The sequence below is a fragment of the Schistocerca serialis genome, chromosome 2 (genome assembly GCF_023864345.2).
Source record: "Schistocerca serialis cubense isolate TAMUIC-IGC-003099 chromosome 2, iqSchSeri2.2, whole genome shotgun sequence".
Lineage (NCBI taxonomy): Eukaryota > Metazoa > Arthropoda > Insecta > Orthoptera > Acrididae > Schistocerca > Schistocerca serialis.
In genome coordinates, this window is record NC_064639.1 from 904,920,316 (window position 1) to 904,942,495 (window position 22,180).

The window sequence follows — 22,180 nt, forward strand, 5'->3', positions numbered from 1 at the left end:
ACGCCTCTACAAAACAGGACATCAAGTGGAAGGCAGATTATGTTGCGTCTTTTTAAGGGAAGAGTAAAAAATGCTGCGTACTGCTACTTGCTCCATGTGCTCTCCACTGTACATTCCGGTGAAAACAAGGAGTTTCCTTTATGCCGATGATCTGGCAGCAGCTGCTTAAGGGAAATCTTTTGAATAAGTTGCATTGAGGGAGCTGAGTGGCTATTACTCTAACAACCAACTTCGCCCGAAGCCAGCTACAGCACAATTGTATGCGTTTCATATCAAGCATAATCACGCACGTCGCATTCGTGACATCACATGGCAAGGGCTACGTTCCAGAAGCTCCAAGGTTGAGTCCAGTAGAAGACCGCTTCAGTCTTGCAAACAGCAGCAGCTATAACAAGAAAACAATTGTGGATATCTCGACTTGAGATTAACTGCCTGCCACCCTCCCCCATTTTTTCGGGTTACCCTTCCACCCGCGAATCAACAGAATTGAATCGTGTGGAGGTCACTCAGCCATCTTCGTTCTGGAGTTGCAAATTCCAGCAGATTCCTTCAGAAATGGCACTTTCCTGTGGATACCACCAACTGTGATGCGGAGAACCACAAATCACGGAGAACCTACTGGATTGTCAACTACGTCCTGCAATCTTTCACAGAAGAAGATCTGCTTGCGACACCGGGTTCAGTTGAAGTGGAAAGATTTTGGTCACGACTAGTGTAGCTTTATAGTTCTTTCATTTTTTTAATGTAATAATCATGAATTATATTTGTTTCTGACTCCAATAAATAAATAATTTAGTAGTTCTGAGGGACAAGTTGGAGAACTGTAAGAGATGGAAGATTGGGATACAGCCAAAGACTTAGCGTTTTCTGGACAAGAGTTCAGCCAAAGAGTTAAGAGCTTCGTAACAACACGAGAGTGCGGAACGCTGAAGGTTCCCAATACGACAGAGTCTGATTCAGTGATACGGAGGAAAGAATGGACATAATATGTGAAACAACAGGTACAGGATCAACGATTCTTTTCGCTGTTGAAGATTTCACTTAAATCTAAAAAGCCTGATCCAAAATGCTACCCTCTCGCATCTGCTATACGGCGCAGTAGCCCGGGTAATTAACAAAGAAATGTGGAAATGTCAAAAATAAGCGTTTTCTTTCGGAACGTAATGAGAAAGATCTAATAGTAGTTTATAACTAAGATCTAATAGTAGTTTATAACTAAGCATGAAAATTATAAAGAACGCCAATTGCATGAATTTGTAAAACAGCCAAATGCAAGCTGAAAAGTAAGGGACCACAGTGGACAGAGCATCTAGCTGGAATGCCAGACAATACAATACCACAGGCACAATTCTCGCCGCTTCACTACCATTAGCAAGGCCCTGTACGAGATGGAGATATGAAGCAAACAGATAGCCAGAAGTTCAGTGCACAATAACAGCCTCGAGTGAAGTAGCACGAGCAGCGGTGGAAAACCCTTGGTCTCTAGGTCAAGCACCTAATAGAGACGTTACGAAGTGAAGTATACAGTGCACGGACCCCTGCTTCCATTTTGGGCTTCTCCGCTGTCGGCAGAACATCGTCTGTAGTGTGAATCTGGAAATGGCGCAGGCACGCGCCCGATACTAATAGAGAACGGTTCACTACCGTACACTACTGAAACAAGAAGACCCGCTTGACGAGGTGTTTTGACATCCACAGAAGCAAAGATGTCTGCGACACGGTTTCGCCCAGTCCCTGCGCTGTTGCGATTGGCGCCTGTACTCAGAGTAGAATAAATCGGAGAGATCAATACTTGTAAGCAAACGACACGATATAAGACAGTCTGAGTCTGGCCTTGAGTCGTACGGACAGCCAAAACTATTAAAGGCGACCGTTCGGAAAGCAGGAAATCCGGGTTTGAGTACTGGTCTGGAACACAATTTCATTGTCGTCATTCCGTTATACAGCTGATGGTTACCCATCTGTGATTACATTTCAGGTATTTCCTAACCACGTTAGTCGCCGAAGGGTCTGTTCCTCCGGCGGAAAATTGTAACGTTCTTCTTTAACAACAAAGGCACTGCAATATCGTATAAAACCCGTTACACTCAAGCCGTTGGAGGAAACGCAGTTTCCTGAGAGATAGAAAATAGGAAAACCTCTGCGAGTTGAGAAGAGGGGAAAACTTCGACAGATTCGTCCAAAGTCCTCGAAGAGGCGCCTACCAACCACGTTCAGTATGAAAACTAGCTCAGGGTGGGCGCAGACGTGATATTTTAGCATTGCCCTAATGTAATGTAAAACTCATAATAGTTCATCCAGCAAGTGTGCCTAGTTTGTTAACCTTGTGTGTTTCCAATGTTAAGTAAGAAGCATAGGGGTTGCAGAAAACTCATGAAATGTTTACATAACTGAAATTCGTTTTCAGCCCTGGCTACACAGAGTTAAACAGAATATAAGAAATATACAAGTTCCACAATCGACATGTTTAATCAGTGATAATCTCCTAGTCAACTCCCGTGCCATACGTACAAAATTATCACCGCTGAATGTTTGGGACTAACAACAGGAGAGGATCTAACAAGGGAACCTCCCCATCGCACCCCCCTCAGATTTAGTTATAAGTTGGCACAGTGGATAGGCCTTGAAAACTGAATATAGATCAATCGAGAAAACAGGAAGAAGTTGTGTGGAACTATGAAAAAATAAGCAAAATATACAAACTGAATAGCCCATGCGCAAGATAGGCAACATCAAGGATAGTGTGCACTCAGGAGCGCCGTGGTCCCGTGGGTAGCGTGAGCAGCTACGGAACAAAAGGTCCTTGGTTCAAGTCTTCCCTAGAGTGAAAAGTTTACTTTTTTATTTTTGCAAAGTTATGATCTGTCCGTTCGTTCATTGACGTCTCTGTTCACTGTAATAAGTTTAGTGTCTGTGTTTTGCGACCGCACCGCAAAAACCGTGCGATTAGTAGACGAAAGGACGTGCCTCTCCAATGGGAACCGAAAACATTTGATCGCAAGGTCATAGGTCAACCGATTCCTCCATAGGAAAACGTCTGATATATTCTATACGACACTGGTGACGGCATGTGCGTCACATGACAGGAATATGTTGTCGACCCACCTAACTTATACACTTCGCGAATGGGTAAAAACATTCTTCTACCTTGCCCGATTTAAGTTTTCTTGTGGATGTGATAATCACTCCCAAAAAAAGTGATGAAAACAAGAGTTTGTCATGTAAACCGAAAATAAAAAATTAAAATTTTCACTCGAGGGAAGGCTTGAACCAAGAACCTCTCGTTCCGCAGCTACTCACGCTAACCACAGGGCCACAGCGCTCCTCAACTCACATTTTCCTTGATACTGCCTATCTTACACATGGACTACTCAGTTTGTATATTTTGCTTATTTTTTCATAGTTCCACACAACTTCTTCCTGTTTTCTCAATTGATCTGTGTTCAGTTTTTCAAGGCCTATCCACTGCGCCAACTTATAACTAAATCTGAGGGGTGTGCGATGAGGAGGTTCCCTTGTAAGGAAACTCGTACACTTTTACACCTGCGTAATAACGCGTAGGGTCCCCGCGAGCACAAAAGTGCCGCAACACGGCGTGGCACGGACTCGACTAACGTCTGAAGTAGCGCTGGAGAGAAATCGACACCATGAATCCTGCAAGGCCGCCCATAAATCCGTGAGAGTACGAGGCGGTGAAGATCGCTTCCGAACAGCACGGTGCAAGGCAATGCTCAATAATGTTTATGGCTAGGGAGTTTGGTGGCCAGCGGAAGTGTTTAAACTCAGAAGAGTGTTCCTGGAGCCACTCTGTAGCAATTCCGGAACTCTGTAACAATTCCGGACGTGTGGGGTGTGGCACTGTCCTTCTGGAATTTCCTAACTACGTCGGAATGCACAATGGACATGAATAGACAGACAGGATGATTACGTACGCGTCATCTGTCAAGAAAAAAATGATAAAATGTGTGTGAAATCTTATGGGACTTAACTGCTAAGGTCATCAGTCCCTAAGCTTACACACTATTTAACCTAAATTATCATAAGGACAAACAAACACACACACCCACCCACCCACACACACACACACACACACACACACACACACACACACCCACACACACACACACATGCCCGAGGGAGGACTCGAACCTCCGCCGGGACCAGCCGCACAGTCCATGACTGCAGCGCCTTAGACCGCTCGACCTGTCGAAGAGTCGTGTCTACACTTATCAGGTGTCACATATCACTCCAACTGCACGCGCCTCACACCATTACAGAGCCTCCACCAGCTTCAACAGTCCACTGTTGACATGCAGGAAAGATGGAATCATGAGGTTGTCTCCATACCCGTACTCCGCTCGATACAATTTGAAACGAGTCCCTTCCGACCTGGCAACATGTTTCCAGTCATCAACAGGCCCAGACGAGACGAAAATGCTTTGTATCGTGCAGTCATCAAGTGTACACGAGTGGACCTTGGGCTCCGAAAGCCCATATCGATGTTGTTTCGTTGAATGGTTTGCACGCTGACAGCACTGACATCTGCAGCAACTTGCGGAAGGGTTGCACTTCTCTCACGTCGAACGATTCTCGTCAGTCGTTGTTGGTCCCGTTGTTGCAGGATATTTTTCCAGTCGCAGTGGTGTCGGCGATTTGATGTTTTACCGGATTCCTGATATTCACGGTACAAGCATGAAATGGTCTTACGGGAAAATCCCCTTTTTATCGCTATCTCGGAGGTGGTATGTCCCATCGCTCGTCGCCGACTGTAACACTATATTCAAATTCATTTAAATCTTGATAACCTGCCACTGTAGCAGCAGTAACCGATTTAACAACTGCGCGAAACACTTGTGTTAACAGGCGTTGCCGACCGCAGTGCCGTCTTCCGCCTGTTTACTTACCTCTGTATTTGAATACGCACACCTATACCGGTTTCTTTGGCGGTTCAGCGCAAATCATATTTTCGTCACATGTAGTCTCTGTGAAGACCAGCAAAGGGAATGCTTATAACAGATAATAAGGGTCGGTCAGAATAGTTTCGTTGCTCGTGCACGAGTCCTCGGTTGCCGAGACACGCAGCGAGCCACCAGGACACGACGCAGTCTCTGAGGATGTCTCCGGCGCTAGCTGAAGACACGGTGGGCACAGTAACACGCCTCAGACCATGGCCTGGTTCCCATACAAAAGCCATGTAAACATCAGCAGTTGAAGCCCGCACTGTACGAACGGTGGGGAGGAGTGAAGGCTGTGGACACACACACACGTCGGCTGCACCGTTGCCGCGCTCCCGAGCCCACATCGAGCGGCGCGTCAATTTCCGTGCGCGCCTGAGAACACAAACAAGAGAGGCCAATCGCCCCGCAGCGGAATGTAAACCTAATTCCTGCTCTGATAGTAAACACGTGGCTGTAGGGACTCTCAGCGGCTCGGCTGCGCTCACCAAGACGAAGGCCTCGTGACTGTTCCGAGAAGCACGTGCCTATGTTTCCGGATGACGGCACAATCTACAGGAAAGTGCGATATGGTACTTTGCTAATCCAGATTTCTATCAATGGACCAAATATTGTCAGCCACCTCTACTACACATGGCTAACGATAACTTTTCGGTGTATGCTGCTGTTCAACGGAGAATACAGTCAGAGGGATGGCCTATAAGTAAATGAGCAGTTGGGAAGAGAGTGAGTATAGATTTTGTTCGCTGAAAATGGGAAACAGCACAATGAGAACGGGAATCTCTTCTTCATTGCATCAGAAAACGACCAAAGTGTTTCACAATATGCTTATATCCAGCCGGAGGACACAAAAAATGGTTCAAATGGCTCTGAGCACTATGGGACTTAACATCTGAGGTCATCAGTCCCCTAGAACTTAGAACTACTTAAACCTAACTAACCTAAGGACATCACATACATCCATGCCCCGGGGCAGGATTCGAACCTGCGACCATAGCGGTCGTGCGGTTCCAGACTGAAGCGCCTAGGACCGCTCGGCCACACCGGCCGGCCCGGTAAACACAATTAGACTGAAGCTCGAAATCAAGCTTGTGTCAATTGGTGTAAGCAAAAGTTCAGAAAATGCAAAATCCGTACACAGCAAAGTTACTCGACAGGAAACTCGGCAAGAGCCATAAACTAAGCAACAACTATCTGGTTGTCAAACTCGAGTTTCTTCCAATGTATATAATGTTCATATAACTTACGAGAATGCAGAGGAATGACGTCTTCCAGAAATGTCATTTCGGCAAGTGCACAACCTCTTATTTTGAGGGTACAAATGGTAAAGACTATCACCATCACTCAACCAAAAATGACCGTCGTCGGGAAGTTATCGATGGTGAATATGAACAACCTACTGGCGAGGTAACATGAACTCTGTCTGTCTGTTGTTTGACCAGGGAAACACGAAAGTTCCATCTCCATTTACAAAGTCACTTGCTAATTTAATTTCAGCTGCTTCATTAGTTAATACTATCCCAACAGCTGGAAGTGCGTGCGTTGACCGGTGCCAAGGAAACGTTCTGCAAGACCAGATTTGCTCGGCCTTTGTAGGCGTGTGTGACGCCTAAGCTCGATAAAACAGTCCCACGATCCTGATGGTCTGACCAATACAACCGCAAGGAATAAGACGGGCGCCCATCTTAGATGGTGATCGAAAAAGACATTTACCATCATGTTAACGCAGAATACGACCAATCCTGTTGGAAAAGCTTCCTGCGTACGGAAAAGCGACCGAAGACTTAAGAGCCGTATTTTCATCACTCACCCAATTTACGGCAGGTCCTTCCATAGCGCTTTCTCGTTGTACTTGTGCCTTGAAAATGACAGGCTGTGCACCTGTCGAAATGTTGACGGTTGTTGAAGCCGTCACCAACCTGTTTTCCACAAGTTGTGTAACAGTCTGGGTGTTCCTAAAATCTGTATGATATTCCAAAGTTATGTTTTAAGGTACCAACATCATAATGAAGAAACAACTTTTCTATTTCCAGAACTGGTTCGACACATGTAAAAGTGTGTAAATTTTGAAGGATAACACTCTGGGTGACAATAAAACGGTGTGTCTAACAACTGAAGAGAGGAAATGTCAAACGTTCCCCATTTTTGCACAAAATGCGTTTTCGGTGCTACTGTCTTCTGAGTGCCCTGTCGCAAGTCCCTAGATTTGTCCCTAGAGCCAAATAACGGAGAAAATGTTTCAAACATTCATTAACTAGATAACGCATTATGTAAGCTTTTGTTTGTTTCAATAAAATATATTTGTAGTAGATGGAGATAATTTGAATTCAAAAAATTAAAAAAAAAATGTTGGTGAACTGACCAGACAAAGTAATGTTATGGAAGATGAAACTATTAATCCATTCCACGTAATTTCAATGCATACAACTGTCTTCTTACATTTTAAAGATGCTGCTGAAACAACATTGTCAATGTAGGGCATGTAAGATCTACAACTGTGGTATAACCAAAGTGTCTCTTACTCATCCATCTCAAACAGCTACTAAAAATTATTACTTTGAAATAGAAGAATAGAAAAAAAAGTCATTGTCTTCAAAAGAGGAAACAATGGCTGATATGATCAGGTCGTACTTCATCTGAAAGACCAACTATGCCTATCGGTCTTTTTTTCTTTTGTTGTAGACTTCGGACCCTATCTACTCAACCAGCCGCCAATACATGATATGTTTCAGTTTAAAAGGTACATCTAATCACATTCATTGGACACACACACACACACACACACACACACACACCCCTCACGTACATTACTTACATTGTTTTATATAGAACAATTAAATCATGATGTGTTCCGCTGCCAAAACGGGATTTACGTGTATATAATGATACATCACGCGCTGCGAGTAGTGACTGCACAGTGGTAGCAAGATGACGTGCACTAAGCACCAAGCACTGCAGCAGTTCGGTTGTAGCGTGATTGGCAGAGGACAGCCGAAAATCATATGGTCGATGTCCTTCCCCGCGCCGCAATCACATAGGGGCCAATCAATTAGTTGTAGCAGATAGGAGTGCAGTCGAAACCGTACACGGTCAAAGTGGAGTTGCGAAACAGGAAGGCGTGTTGACGACGTTGACGTTTCTCCCTGAACAGTACAGCGAGTTTTACAGTAAACCTTGCAACGCCCGAGCTCAGGGATGGGAACAGAATACTGAGGGTTTTTTCCAATAATTTTATCATTCTCTTCTAAAAAAAGTAGAAGATACGAGAAATTACTTTTGTTGGCTGCAGTTCTACTTGTTGGAAGATAACTGCTATATTTCTGTACTTGTATTATCACAAATAAAAAGTGTCTTAGTATCAATGTAACTTGAAACAGAAACTTTCTAACTGGCACTTAATATGAGTCAGTTTCCAGGTATAGCATACAGAAAGTTTTTAATCAATTATTTACACTGCTCAAAACAATTATGGTATCAGGTGAGATATCACACACAATAGGCATATGGTAACCTATTTTATTTAGATATCGGTTACAATTGTAATTTGTGGGTGATACGGTACGACTTTTTGCTGTCTCAAGTTTGTACGTGAGGTTTAATGGCGTTTACGTAGAGCGAGGCACCATGGGGCTACCATAATAGTGAAACAGTCATTCTCGTTGCCCTCTAATATGGTATGTGATCATCTCGGACGGCCAGTACAGTTGCACTCCTGCGTGGCATGGACAGTATGACGTTATCAATCAGCTCTTGAGGGATATTTGGCCATTCTTCCATGAGTGCAATCCAGCTCTGCAACCGTTGCGGGAGGTGCTCGTCTGGTTGCAATGCGTCAGCCAACTGCATTCCAGACATGACCAATCGGGTTTTGAATCCAGTGAACAAACTGAACACTCCATTTGTTCAATTCCCCCCAGTTTCAAGCACGTTGTCCAACAGTGCAACTCTGTGGGGACAAGCGATACCGTCCACCGGGAGGAACCCATCTCCTATGGCACCAGCGTAGGGCACAACAAAAGGTCAAAGGATCTCGAAGCTATACCTCTGAGTCGTCAAAGCGCCATTCTGAACAGCAAAGAGGTTCGTTCACCAATACCAGACTCCCGCCACACCATTCGACCACCACCATGTTTCCTACACATAAGCAAGATTGTTCCGAGTTCCACGTTCTCTTCAGGTGAGGAAACGACGACTGGCCGGCTGAACACCAAATCTTGACTCACCTGTGAACAGAACCCGGCGCCATTCGTTACGCCTCCAACGCTGATGTTCCAATTCCCAGCTTCTACGGGCCAAACTTTGTCGAGGTTTTAAAGGGACACACATCATAGGCCTCCGTGCGTAGAGGCCGCATTCCCGAAGGGGATTTCGGACTGTTTGTGTTGATATTGCGCGTCCTGTTGCAGCCTGGAGGGTGCGTTGCAGCTGAGTTTCATTCAGCCTCCTGTCTTGACGCGCTGTTAACCGGAGATAAGGGCAATCTCTTGCTGATGTTACCCGTGGACGACCTTGGCCTTGCCTTCTTTTAACGGTTCATCTTGTCTGAAATCGCGCCCAGGTCCTGGAAATTACACTTTGCGACACTCCAATAGGTGCAGCCCCCTCCATCCGTGTCTGTCCTGCTTCCAACCTTCCTATGGCTCTCCGTGCCATAGCTTCGAGTTAAGTCACGTTGTTGTTGCATTGCACTACCTGCTCACACACTATCCGAACCCAACTGCTTGTTTAATTCGTTTGGTAGACACACGTCAACACCAACCCCCTGCAACTGATCCCCTAATTATTTTGACAAGTGTACTTTCCAATTTGTATTTTTGTTTTCTACGCTGAGAAGGTGAGCAGTATAGTTCTGTGGTATGAGAATCACTTCTCAGTTCTTTGGATACAGGTAAGTTATTATGTCCGGGCGCGCTCACACACACACACACACACACACACACACACACACACACACACACACACACACACACAGAGAGAGAGAGAGACAGAGAGACAGAGAGAGAGAGAGAGAGAGAGAGAGAGAGAGAGAGAGAGAGAGAGAGACTTCACTGTTCTGACAAATGTGATATTTCGCACTTTGAACGTTTGACTTTTCCATTTTTGAATTGTTTTCTTAATGTAGCACTCTTATGCGTTAGCCACATGGCTTTCCTAACTCGCAGCGAACGTGTTAACGGTAGATGCGGTTTCTGCATTAAGAGAGTATCGAAGCGGCTGCTCCAGCCTCAGGGCCAGGATGCCGGTAACTGGAGTTCGGGAACACCCGCGTGAAGGTGACGGAGGCGCTAGCTGGGCAACGCTTACTGTCTGTCCGCCGCCTCAAGTGGGAAACGGAGACACGGAGGACTGGACCTACAGGTGGAAATAACGGGCCAGAGGGCGGTTAAGAAATAGCTGCCTGCTTCGTGCGACTTCCCCCGCACTAACAAGTCGCACAGCAACAAGAGGGGCCGGGAAGCAACACGGTTAAATGCGGTCAGATGACCCATCGACTGTCACGAGCTTTGACTCACCATACAATGGCAGAACAGCAGGGTACTTTCCAGTTGTCACATCGCCAGAGCTCATCGTGTTACGAAAATAATACGTGGATACCTTTTCAACGGGACGTGATCTGACGCTGCAGAAGCTGAGGACGCGTTTCGGCGACACGCCGCACCTGCTCGTGGTGGCGCGACGGCGACACGCAGCCACGTCGCGGCGGACTTCAAACTCCTGGCAGACTTCCCACGGCGCCAGTGTCGATAACTGCACGGCTGGAGATGAAATACGGCTGGAAGCCGGCCAGAGCGTTTCGCGCTGTTGCCAGAGCCAGTGCAATATAGCTGCCTCCTTTTTGTCCCTACAACTGCCACTGCTGCTACTGCCACCATTTGTCTGCTATCTTTTTCACTGAAAAGCACTTGCGGCTTTTAGCTCCCCGCAGCAGAGGGAAGGGGAAGGGGTGGAGTGGGAGGAGGAGGGGTGGAGGGAGAGGAAGTAAGTTTTTGCTTTTCATGGTGGAGGAGACTGCAATAACTAGGAATGCGCCTAACGAAGAATACTGCATTTCATTATGTATGGAACAACTTACAAAAAGCTGCAGAATGGTGAAGCACTACACAAAATTTGTGTAGAGCTGGATTGGACGGTTCCTCGTGAATTCTTTCTGGGCACTTGTTTGTGGCTTGGTGGTTAAGTGGATAACTGATAGACTGCAAATCCCAAGCTACGATTTTTTTCTCTCACCTATCGATTCTTTCACCGGTGGCAATGATTCATTGGTGTGTGAGAAATGCCGAGACGCATCATGATCCAGTGTCCACGTTAAACTGTACGTCATCCCTGTATAAATCAATTCAAGCGCCTGAGGAAGGTAAGACTATCCCACACTCAATAGAAAGGTAGGTATACGAAAAAAATTAAAGCTTAGGTTTGATATCCCGTCGCGACCGAGGTTATGAGAGAGCGAGCCTTCGCTGAGGAATAAGGTGGCTGGCAAAAAACGGCCGTGTGTTTTTTAAAGGAGCCACCCCATATTTATCTTAAGCTGTTTAGGGAAACCACGGGAAGCATGACCCTGGATCATCGATCGGTGAACGACATATGTCCAGAATGTCAGTCCAGTTCCTCACCAATTTTGTAGCCACCTTGCTACGTCTACAGTGAGACCATGCTCAGTAACGCAAACTGCTGTAGAAACCAGTCTTCCGAGTTAAAACAGATTTACTTTAGTTCACTTATTTATTTATTTATAGTGTTGACATTTTGTCCACGCTTTCGTCATACAAAAGATTTCCAACACTTTCAACTTAAAAATGAGATATACACCCACCTAAACTGATGTTCATACACAGGCTTTTTTCGTTGTCTTTGCGCTTTCCGTGCGTGTAAAATTATTCAGTTCGAATTCAATGGTGCGTTTACTCGGTCCAAATTTCACGGCAATATTTGGCCTCAATAATCATTGCCGTCAAGTTTGCTGCAATTCTGTATTATTGCTGGGTAATACTGTTCATATTTCAGGCTGTTGCTGACGTATTGCTGCGGTGATGCTAGTGTTGTCCGGCAAGGGTGGAGAACATTTCGTATTGCAGGGCAACATAGGTTTATGTTCTTGTCTGTAAATGCTTGGCTCTCGCGCTCGCCTCTGTTTCCTACTTCTCTCACTGACAGTCCTGTAGTCACAGGTCTGAGCGAAAACAAGATGTTTCGCTTTTGCTGGAATATTTGCAAAAAAATGTTCAAATGTGTGTGAATTCCTTAGGGACCAAACTGTATAGGTCATCGGTCCCTAGACTTACACACTACTTAAACTAACTTATGCGAAGAACAGCACAGACACACATGCCCGAGGGAGGACTCTAACCTCCAGCGGGAGGGGCCGCGCAGTCCGTGACAGGACGCCTCAAACCCTGTTGCCACTCCGCGCGGCGGGAAGTTTGCGCGCGTGCATACTGTTTTGTTAGTTGTTGTTCTTTACACTGTACACCAATGGAGAAGTGGACAAACGAGAGAACTGTGAATTTCTTAAATGCGATTCATCTACGACCAAACATATAAGAAAATAATAGGCTTTATCAGGTCTATTTCCGCGTGCTAATAAACAAAAGAAAACAAATTAAAATTGTATTCATATATCAAAAGTATCTTAATGAAGTCTTCAGTTCCCCTACCAAAGTACTGCATACTTCTCGATCTAAGGAGCTTACTGATGTATAGTGCACTTCGAAGAGGTACGGTAAACTGCAGCAATCACCAATAGCTAGAAATGGAATGGTGAGTGTCAGTCGGACTGTAACTGGTGTATTTACCAATTCACGGACCAAATAGATTCCAGTGCTTTTAAAAGATCTACTTGCATAATTTGCTTTATCCAATTATCGGAATATCGCAAGGAAACTCCCAGACAGCGTATCACACTAGGGAAAGGCCTGCCTATCATGTAATGGAGACATTGCAACATGCAGCACGTCTTCACCAGTCTGTATTACGCGCCCAGCGTTGCAACAGTGGTAGCCCAACTGGGCGATTCTGGATTCAATTCTCATATCGTAACCTCCTCCTTTGCACAGCACCAAACCATGATTTGACGATTCCGAAGACGTCTTGCTCAGTATGCATGCAAAAAAAGGTTTGTGCAGCTGTGGCATGCAGATTTCTGATTTGAGCGTATACAGTGACAGCTACATCAAAGACAAATCTCAATCTTCTGTTATAAAACTACTCAGAAAGTATATAATTTTTTCATCACATGGATTAGGTAAGAGAAAAGTTTCGACCGCCGCATTACTTGTCTCTTGTTTTGTAATAAGAACACATCCACTTGCAAAATGCAGTGGGACATCTGTCCTAAAAACGTTGTTCCGTCGTGGCGCACACACACACACACACACACACACACACACACACACACACACACACACACACACAAATGGCTCTGAGTACTATGGGACTCAACTGCTGAGGTCATTAGTCCCCTAGAACTTAGAACTAGTTAAACCTAACTAACCTAAGGACATAACAAACATCCATGCCCGAGGCAGGATTCGAACCTGCGACCGTAGCGGTCTTGTGGTTCCAGACTGCAGCGCCTTTAACCGCACGGCCACTTCGGCCGGCCACACACACACACACACACACACACACACATATATATATATACACACACACACACACACACACACACACACACACACACCAATTTAAAGTCCCAGCTGCCCCACATCGGCTACTCACCATACACGCTCGGTACTTTTAGAAAACAAACGGTCATCTGACCACAGCAGCGCGTAGGCGCACCCATAACTGTGTAACAACATACTAACCCGGAACTGTGGCCTTCTGATGTGAGGCGAGCGATAACGTTTCGAATGCGCCACAGTCGGCACTGAGCAGCATCTGTACTATTAAAGGCTTAACTAGCTTGACTATTTACTCAAGTTGGTTGTATGTGCCTCCAAGCGAATTACGACAAGGTGCGCGTCAACATGAAGGGACATTCAGCCTCAACGGCGATTGCATTTTAACTAGAAGGTGGTAGAATCTATTCCTCTTTTGTACCATCAGATTTCGTAAGCATTTCTACTCGACTGAATACGACCGCCTAGACGGCCAAAGTGACTTCTCCTGCTGGGATCTTACACCATGACGACCTATGCGCCAAACAGTGTGAGGAGCAGTAGCGAAGACAGGGAAGCGAGTAGGCAACAAATTCTGTTGTCAGCTTCATGCCGCCCTGAACTTGCAAACCAATTACCTTTTTCCTTCAGCAAGTCGAGTAACAGAGCCGCTTGGTAAGCGTTCCGGATGATCGGGAACCGTTCTAGCCAGAAGAAGGTGCTAAGCGTGTTGGCAGACAATGCCTGACAGAGGTTCTCAGCGCGTCTTCCACGACCGACTCTCACTTTGGGTTCCTCGCAACTTCTCGAAGGGATCACATCGAGAGCAACGAAATCAAAGAACAGAAAATTACAAAAAGCTTTTCTTTCCTGTCTGATATTAGAACGCAGTGCATCTGTAAAGGTAAAGGCGTGCAAGAGGGGAGAGTGGTCAATTCTATAGCACTGTGCTAGCTTTCCTAGTAGGGATGCCAACAGACATCAAATGAATTTAAAAGGGCGATGCTAGGATCGAAAGAACCTAGGCAAAAATTTAAGTGTTCGCCAAACTAACGAAAATCTTTGGAAAGAAAACAGATTTTTTAATGTGGAACCATGTTGGGTAAATTTAGTGAGCCGGTACTGGAGGAAAATTTGCGACCATTCTGCTGCGACCTTCGTATGTCTCGCTGAGTAAGGTGCGACGGATTAGGGAGCGTATAGAGGCACAGAGAGAATAATTTTCCACTCTTACCACTACGTTAATGTTCAAGTGTGCCTGAATTCTTAAGGGACCAAACTGTATAGGTCATCGGTCCCTAGACTTCCACACTACTTAAACTAACTTATGCTAAGGACAACACACACACACCCATGCCCGAGGGAGGACTCGAAACTCCGGCGGGCGGGGCCGTTCAATCCGTGACATGGCGCCTCAAACCACGCGACCACTCCGCACGGCTGCGTTAATGGAATCTACGTATGCACCTCTACTCCGGACGCCACGCTGCGGTGTCCGATGGAGGGTACTTTGCGCACCACTGTCACCTCCTCCCTTTCCCGTTCAAGCTGTGAATGGCTCGCGGGGAGAACGATTGCTTGTAAGCCGCGTGAGAGCTCGAAAAAACCGCTGATACTGGTACGAAGTACCCTCCGACTCGCGCAGTACAGACGCTTGCGGGGCATGCACGTGGGTGTACACGCCACGGCCAAAATTTACTGCGTTTGGGTAGGAGCGCCAAGAACGCCATTCATTCGCCGAGTGGGAGGACAGAGCGCAGGCAGCGGCGCGCCGACCGCTCGCCGTGTTGTGCACATAAAGTGGTCGCTGCCGGCGCAGCACGTGCTGTCCTTTACGCGGGGTATTAATAGGACGGCCTGGCCTGGCCTACACTACGACTAGTGAGTGGGGCGCGCTGGAATGCGGGAGCCGCTTCCGCCGGCGTGGGATGGCCACAGCGGCTCTCTGGTGGCTGTGTGTGTGTGTGTGTGTGTGTGTGTGTGTGTGTGTGTGTGTGTGTGTGTATGGCACACATCTGCACAGTGTTCGCGTACAGCAAAGCCGTAGCGAGGCGATGCTGCGTCTCCTGGCACAAGTGCCGAACATCCGACCCCCCCCCCCCCCTTTTCCTTTCTGCAATTTTTTTCTACGCTAGAATCCGCACATACGAACGAGAATTCCAGTTTGATTTCATACAAGAGCTAAAAGGGTTAAACGTTTAGTAAACACATTAGAAAAGAAACTTTAGGCGTCCGATGCTTTAGCGTGTGCCAGCGTGTCGTTTCCGCTGCAATAACAAAAAATACTGTGTGTTTCAGAAAGGTCTCCTTCCAGTGGTGTCTAACGACACCAGGTACTTGAAAACGTAACCCATGGTTAACGACAGAGGACACGTTTGTTTACGGTAGTGGTTCAAAAAATGGTTCGAATGGCTCTGAGCACTATGGGACTTAACATCTATGGTCATCAGTCCCCTAGAACTTAGAACTACTTAAACCTAACTAACCTAAGGACATCACACAACACCCAGTCATCACGAGGCAGAAAAAATCCCTGACACCGCCGGGAATCGAACCCGGGCGCGGGAAGCGAGAACGCTACCGCACGACCACGAGCTGCGCACTTTACGGTAGTGTTCAACTTATTTTTAGATGTACTGAGTATAACTGTTTATAGGCACTTACGGGTAAAAACTCCTTAATTAACCCTGATTTTTTTATCTACACGGAAGATCGTACCAACAGAAACTTGAGAGCAGCAAAATTACGGTCTGGAGGGTTAAATACACTCCTGGAAATGGAAAAAAGAACACATTGACACCGGTGTGTCAGACCCACCATACTTGCTCCGGACACTGCGAGAGGGCTGTACAAGCAATGATCACACGCACGGCACAGCGGACACACCAGGAACCGCGGTGTTGGCCGTCGAATGGCGCTAGCTGCGCAGCATTTGTGCACCGCCGCCGTCAGTGTCAGCCAGTTTGCCGTGGCATACGGAGCTCCATCGCAGTCTTTAACACTGGTAGCATGCCGCGACAGCGTGGACGTGAACCGTATGTGCAGTTGACGGACTTTGAGCGAGGGCGTATAGTGGGCATGCGGGAGGCCGGGTGGACGTACCGCCGAATTGCTCAACACGTGGGGCGTGAGGTCTCCACAGTAGATCGATGATGTCGCCAGTGGTCGGCGGAAGGTGCACGTGCCCGTCGACCTGGGACCGGACCGCAGCGACGCACGGATGCACGGATGCACGCCAAGACCGTAGGATCCTACGCAGTGCCGTAGGGGACCGCACCGCCACTTCCCAGCAAATTAGGGACACTGTTGCTCCTGGGGTATCGGCGAGGACCATTCGCAACCGTCTCCATGAAGCTGGGCTACGGTCCCGCACACCGTTAGGCCGTCTTCCGCTCACGCCCAAACATTGTGCAGCCCGCCTCCAGTGGTGTCGCGACAGGCGTGAATGGAGGGACGAATGGAGACGTGTCGTCTTCAGCGATGAGAGTCGCTTCTGCCTTGGTGCCAATGATGGTCGTATGCGTGTTTGGCGCCGTGCAGGTGAGCGCCACAATCAGGACTGCATACGACCGAGGCACACAGGGCCAACACCCGGCATCATGGTGTGGGGAGCGATCTCCTACACTGGCCGTACACCACTGGTGATCGTCGAGGGGACACTGAATAGTGCACGGTACATCCAAACCGTCATCGAACCCATCGTTCTACCATTCCTAGACCGGCAAGCGAACTTGCTGTTCCAACAGGACAATGCACGTCCGCATGTATCCCGTGCCACCCAACGTGCTCTAGAAGGTGTAAGTCAACTACCCTGGCCAGCAAGATCTCCGGATCTGTCCCCCATTGAGCATGTTTGGGACTGGATGAAGCGTCGTCTCACGCGGTCTGCACGTCCAGCACGAACGCTGGTCCAACTGAGGCGCCAGGTGGAAATGGCATGGCAAGCCGTTCCACAGGACTACATCCAGCATCTCTACGATCGTCTCCATGGGAGAATAGCAGCCTGCATTGCTGCGAAAGGTGGATATACACTGTACTAGTGCCGACATTGTGCATGCTCTGTTGCCTGTGTCTATGTGCCTGTGGTTCTGTCAGTGTGATCATGTGATGTATCTGACCCCAGGAATGTGTCAATAAAGTTTCCCCTTCCTGGGACAATGAATTCACGGTGTTCTTATTTCCATTTCCAGGAGTGTAAATTATACATCTCCGCATCTTTTTTGCTTGCTTCCTCACTCGCACGTCGCGTCTGTTCTCATTCAGCAAAAATCAGGAAACATCGAAAGCCGTACCGTATTTATTCCAGCGGTCGTTCGCAGACTTTTGAGATCCTGTAATACTGTCGCGAATCAGTAGCAAACACATCGTTCTTGAATGTAAGCGAGCTGTGTAGACGGCAACTGTATGAGCCCTGATGTTGCTTGGACCAAATGACAAAGCGACACCGGGGACGTACGTCGGCACAACCTTGGGCGACCCTGATGTACAGAGTTACAAGGTGGAAACTCCCTTCCATGGAAAGAAAAGGAAGATTCAGAGTTTAGAGACCTGTTGAAGGCAAGGTCCGTAGAGACCGAGCTCAAACTCGGATTGGACAAGTTTGCTAAGGAAATCGGTCATATAATTTCGAAGACTCTCCCAGGAGACGCCGCCTTATCGAAGGCACCTTTAGTGCCGGGTGGGAGGGTTTGCATGCTTCGACGAAGCGGACAGCTGGGCCGGCGGTCGCGTAGCTACTTGCAGAGTCACCTTAGCCGAAGTGGTCTCGACTGAGGAGCCGGACGAAGAGTGTCCCAGGACACAAGGCATGGAGGGAAGCCTCTAGACGTGCGGTGAAGCCAGCTTCCCCGAGGGAGATAACTCCGACAGGAAATCAGGCAGGTCGCGATACCTAGATAGAAGTGGGAGCACCATCACGCGACTTAAACTGCGCAGCGCTCGTAACGCACATAGGGGATTCTAAAATTACTGGCAAACTCATAAACAGCCTCATTTTATTCTGTTTGTGAGTTCGGAACAGGCAACAGGCTAATCCTTGAAAGGAAAATGATGATGATAATTTCATAGGAACCAACCCACATACCAATGGATTTAGGCGATACTACGGAAAACATGCATCTTAGTGGCCGGGATGGGGATCTGACCTCCGCACCTCTCTGATACCAGTCCACAGCCGTAACCACTGCGCCACCCCGCTCGGTCACACTGCGGTGTAACATACTGTGGAACAAGAATGGCAATAGCCCCGCACGTTCTACAGTTACCAAAATATTTGAAGTTACCTTCTAAGGTGACAGCGCCCATTCTTGGGAACAATGGCCTGTTGGCTTTTGCGTAGAAATAAAACACAATTGGAAATTCGTGGTAAGGTCACATGGGACCAAACTGCTAAGGTCATCGGTCCCTAATCTTACACACTACTTAACCTAATTTACGCTAAGGACGACACACACACACACACACACACACACACACACACACACACACACAGAGGAGGACTCGAACCTCCGTCGGGGCGAGCCGCACGGACCTTGACAAGACGCCCCAGACCGCGCGGCAATAAAACACAGGAATCAGTCACGGTTGAGTTTCTTACTAACAAAATTGAAGACAAGTTCTACGATTACTGGATACCGTGTATCCACGATGAATCCTTCACTCTAGCGCAGTGTGCGCCGCTTTCAAACTTCATGATAGGTTTTCACTATATATGCCGAACCAGGATCCCAACTCCGAACTTCGTCATTTGTTCGCAGCGCTTTTGCCTACTGAGCTATGCGAGTACGACCCCATCAGTCGTCTTCACCGTTTTAATTCTGCCTACTACAAGGCCGAAGTCATGGACCAAGTCTGCCCGCCGTCACTGTTACGTTTCAATCTAATGATTTTGCTTAGTCTTGAAAGATCGATTTCCGCGACTGTTTTCTCGCTTTGACTGTGTCACTAGTGCCTTCTTTGAAGTCCCTCTACCACTCCCTCTCTTCCCCTCCCTCCCACCCATCCCCATCCCTCTCTCCTACCATCCCTCTGTCTCCCGCTCCCCCTACCTATTGCTCTCCCACATACAAGGCGAAACGTATCCGGAGTAATAAATACCACCACTTGCAGCTTTCAAAGGGCGTATTGTTTATAAACGAATTTTCTGTCAACCTATAGACCTACATTACAGTGTCATTCGATAAACAGTCACCGTAGTCATCGCACATAGCGATGATTATTCAACAGTTGCTACAGCAGCACCAAACATAGCCTAAGCAGGTGATCCGTAGGAATCTTTCGCAATTTTATAGTTGTAAGTAATGACAGAATCTTGGAATACGTGTAGTCGTTGGGATAACGGTAGTTGTGGGAATGAAGACAAAGTATCTAAAAATGAACCGAATGACGTGAAATAATAATCATACTTACTTGCGTATAATTGTTAGCAACATTGTTTACAGAGCATTACAATACTTCGGTGTCAACAATATTTGACGTAATCCTCGTGTACTTTTCGTATTTCATTTTATTTCAGGGATAGGGGAAGAGATAGACAACCGCAGTAATCCCAGTGTGACAATGCTCCAACAAATTATCAAGTTAATAATACTTTAAAACAAGTAAAACTGTATTCGTAATAAGATAATTTAACGCGGGAGACTTATTCATCATTAACAAGTTAGCTTCGTAAAATATAGGTATGAAGCTGGGCATCCACGATGCCCTTTTGCCTACTGATAGTTGGAAGTCTTTTTTATGTTAAAATGTTCCACAAATATTTTTAGAGAAAAATCTATATGTAATGCCAGAAGTCAGTTGAAAAACCTTTCTAACGATACCTCATTCATCTCTGTACGATTATTATGTCTTGAGAGAAATTGATGTTGATTTGAGAAATAACATACATAATTACCAAATTCGTGGGATAAGTACGGAGAATGATAGCCTAACGCGATCGGTGTTCTAGGTTTAATCCTAGCTGAGTGCTGGTGTTCCTCAAAACACTGTCTAGCGAGATAGGGACGAGCATCGCCGAGGAAGCAAAAAAAGTTAAATGCAGAAGTTCCACATTTTGCACCATTACCCACACCTCTGAGAGGTGTGCAGAAGTATTAATTCTCTTATTCTACTCACACCAACACAAAACTTTGGTTGCTTGTCATGCAGCTGCAAATATCTGTGGCAGGAAATTCTAAAAACTTCTTAATTGTAAATACATTTTCATCTTCTTGCAGGTAATGAGACTTCGCGAGCGGGCAATGGATTTGAACACTTGGTACTGAATTATTTTCCCTACAGAACTGAAGACCTTAAAAAGTGTGCCTCATTACCTGTGTTTTATAAAGGTTAAACACGAATTAAAGTTTCCTAGAGACCAGCAACAGTTCGCCACGTGTGACGGATGTCCACTCGCGTAACACGCTACGTTCCCTTATAAACGCAGCTCTCCTCGCGTGCAGTTACACGAGCCATAGCGGATTCCAAGTCTGTCTAGGTTCAGCAGGCGAATGCGAACACAGACTCACGAACAGTCGCAGCGCATTGAAAGTGGGTCACAGTCTTGTGTTGTGACCTCAGCCAAGAATAGTGCAGGCTCGTTTGGTAGCGAGCATCTGCCTCGCGAGTGCTAGCGGATGTTTAGAATCTGACAGGCCACTCGTCGAGGAATGGTTATGTGGCTTCCACCACGTACTGAGCGTCAGAGCTGTGGTGGTCTGATATCCCATTACTAGTCTCCAATCATTAAGTGAGAAAATGTTCCTCACAGTTTCTTCCCAAATTCTTACACGAGTACCAGCTGCGCAAGAATACAGCAGTCCTCCACTGACGCGTCGACGTGTCCTACTCGCCAGAAGTGTAGAAACTTTGTCAAAGCCGGTAAACAGAGATCTCGTCAGTTACTTCTGGTTAATGAACAGAAGAATACTCTATAGTATTTCAAGTAATAACTGCAAACGAAGTGCGCCTGAATGTCAGCGAATCAAATGTTCCCCTATGTAATGTATGGTATTATCTATGTATCGTAATAAACGTGCATCTCATGCACTTTCTCCGCTGTAATCTTTACAACAGTTGACTCGGAATCCCGCCCTAGCAACTGCCGCACACCAGTTCAGTTTGGCCGTGGCTGTCATCTCGCCTCATAACTTCTTGTGTCAGCCGGTTGTAACCACCAGACTCCAGCCTTCAGTAGATTTACAACAGCTGCTGTCCTCGTGAAGTAGTGCGCAAATAGGACCGCCGTTAACGATCACCGTCTCTAATTTCTTCTAATGGATTATGCCTAGTTTTATATATATAAAGATCGTAAATTCTTTGTCTTTCCAACTAGGACACACATTTTTTACTTTTTCGAATTTCTATTTAACCATTAACTGCACAGTGTTAAAGTTTTGTTCGCTTTTGTAGCAACTGCACTCCTTTGTTACAACGTTTCCCTTAATTTCTTTTTTTATCCCCCTTTTGCTTTTGTTCAGACCATTAATTTGTCTTGTTCTGAATTCCTTGATCAACCCTATATTTGTATCATTGTTTCGGTGCAACTGTTGCTTCGTCCTGCTGTCTTTGCGTGGAAGTAACAGTAAAACTACTTGCTCATTTGCCCTCCTGTTTTTTCCAAATGTTGCCACAAATACTTTGGACCTA

At 46.6% G+C, this 22,180-nt stretch overlaps 1 protein-coding gene across 3 annotated transcripts in view; it reads right to left on the reverse strand.

Moving 5' to 3' along the window:
- The window catches only part of LOC126458256 (ubiquitin carboxyl-terminal hydrolase 31), a 359,092-nt gene that overhangs the window by 247,527 nt on the left and 89,385 nt on the right, over nt 1–22,180 (reverse strand). The window contains exon 1 of one of the 3 annotated variants that reach the window (XM_050095174.1): nt 13,674–13,692. The exons of the other annotated variants lie outside the window; for them this stretch is intronic. Coding sequence (XP_049951131.1) covers nt 13,674–13,676 — 3 coding nt within the window. The 5' untranslated portion in view covers nt 13,677–13,692. Of the gene's footprint in view, nt 1–13,673; nt 13,693–22,180 lie in introns of those variants that run through there. 3 annotated transcript variants of the gene reach the window in all.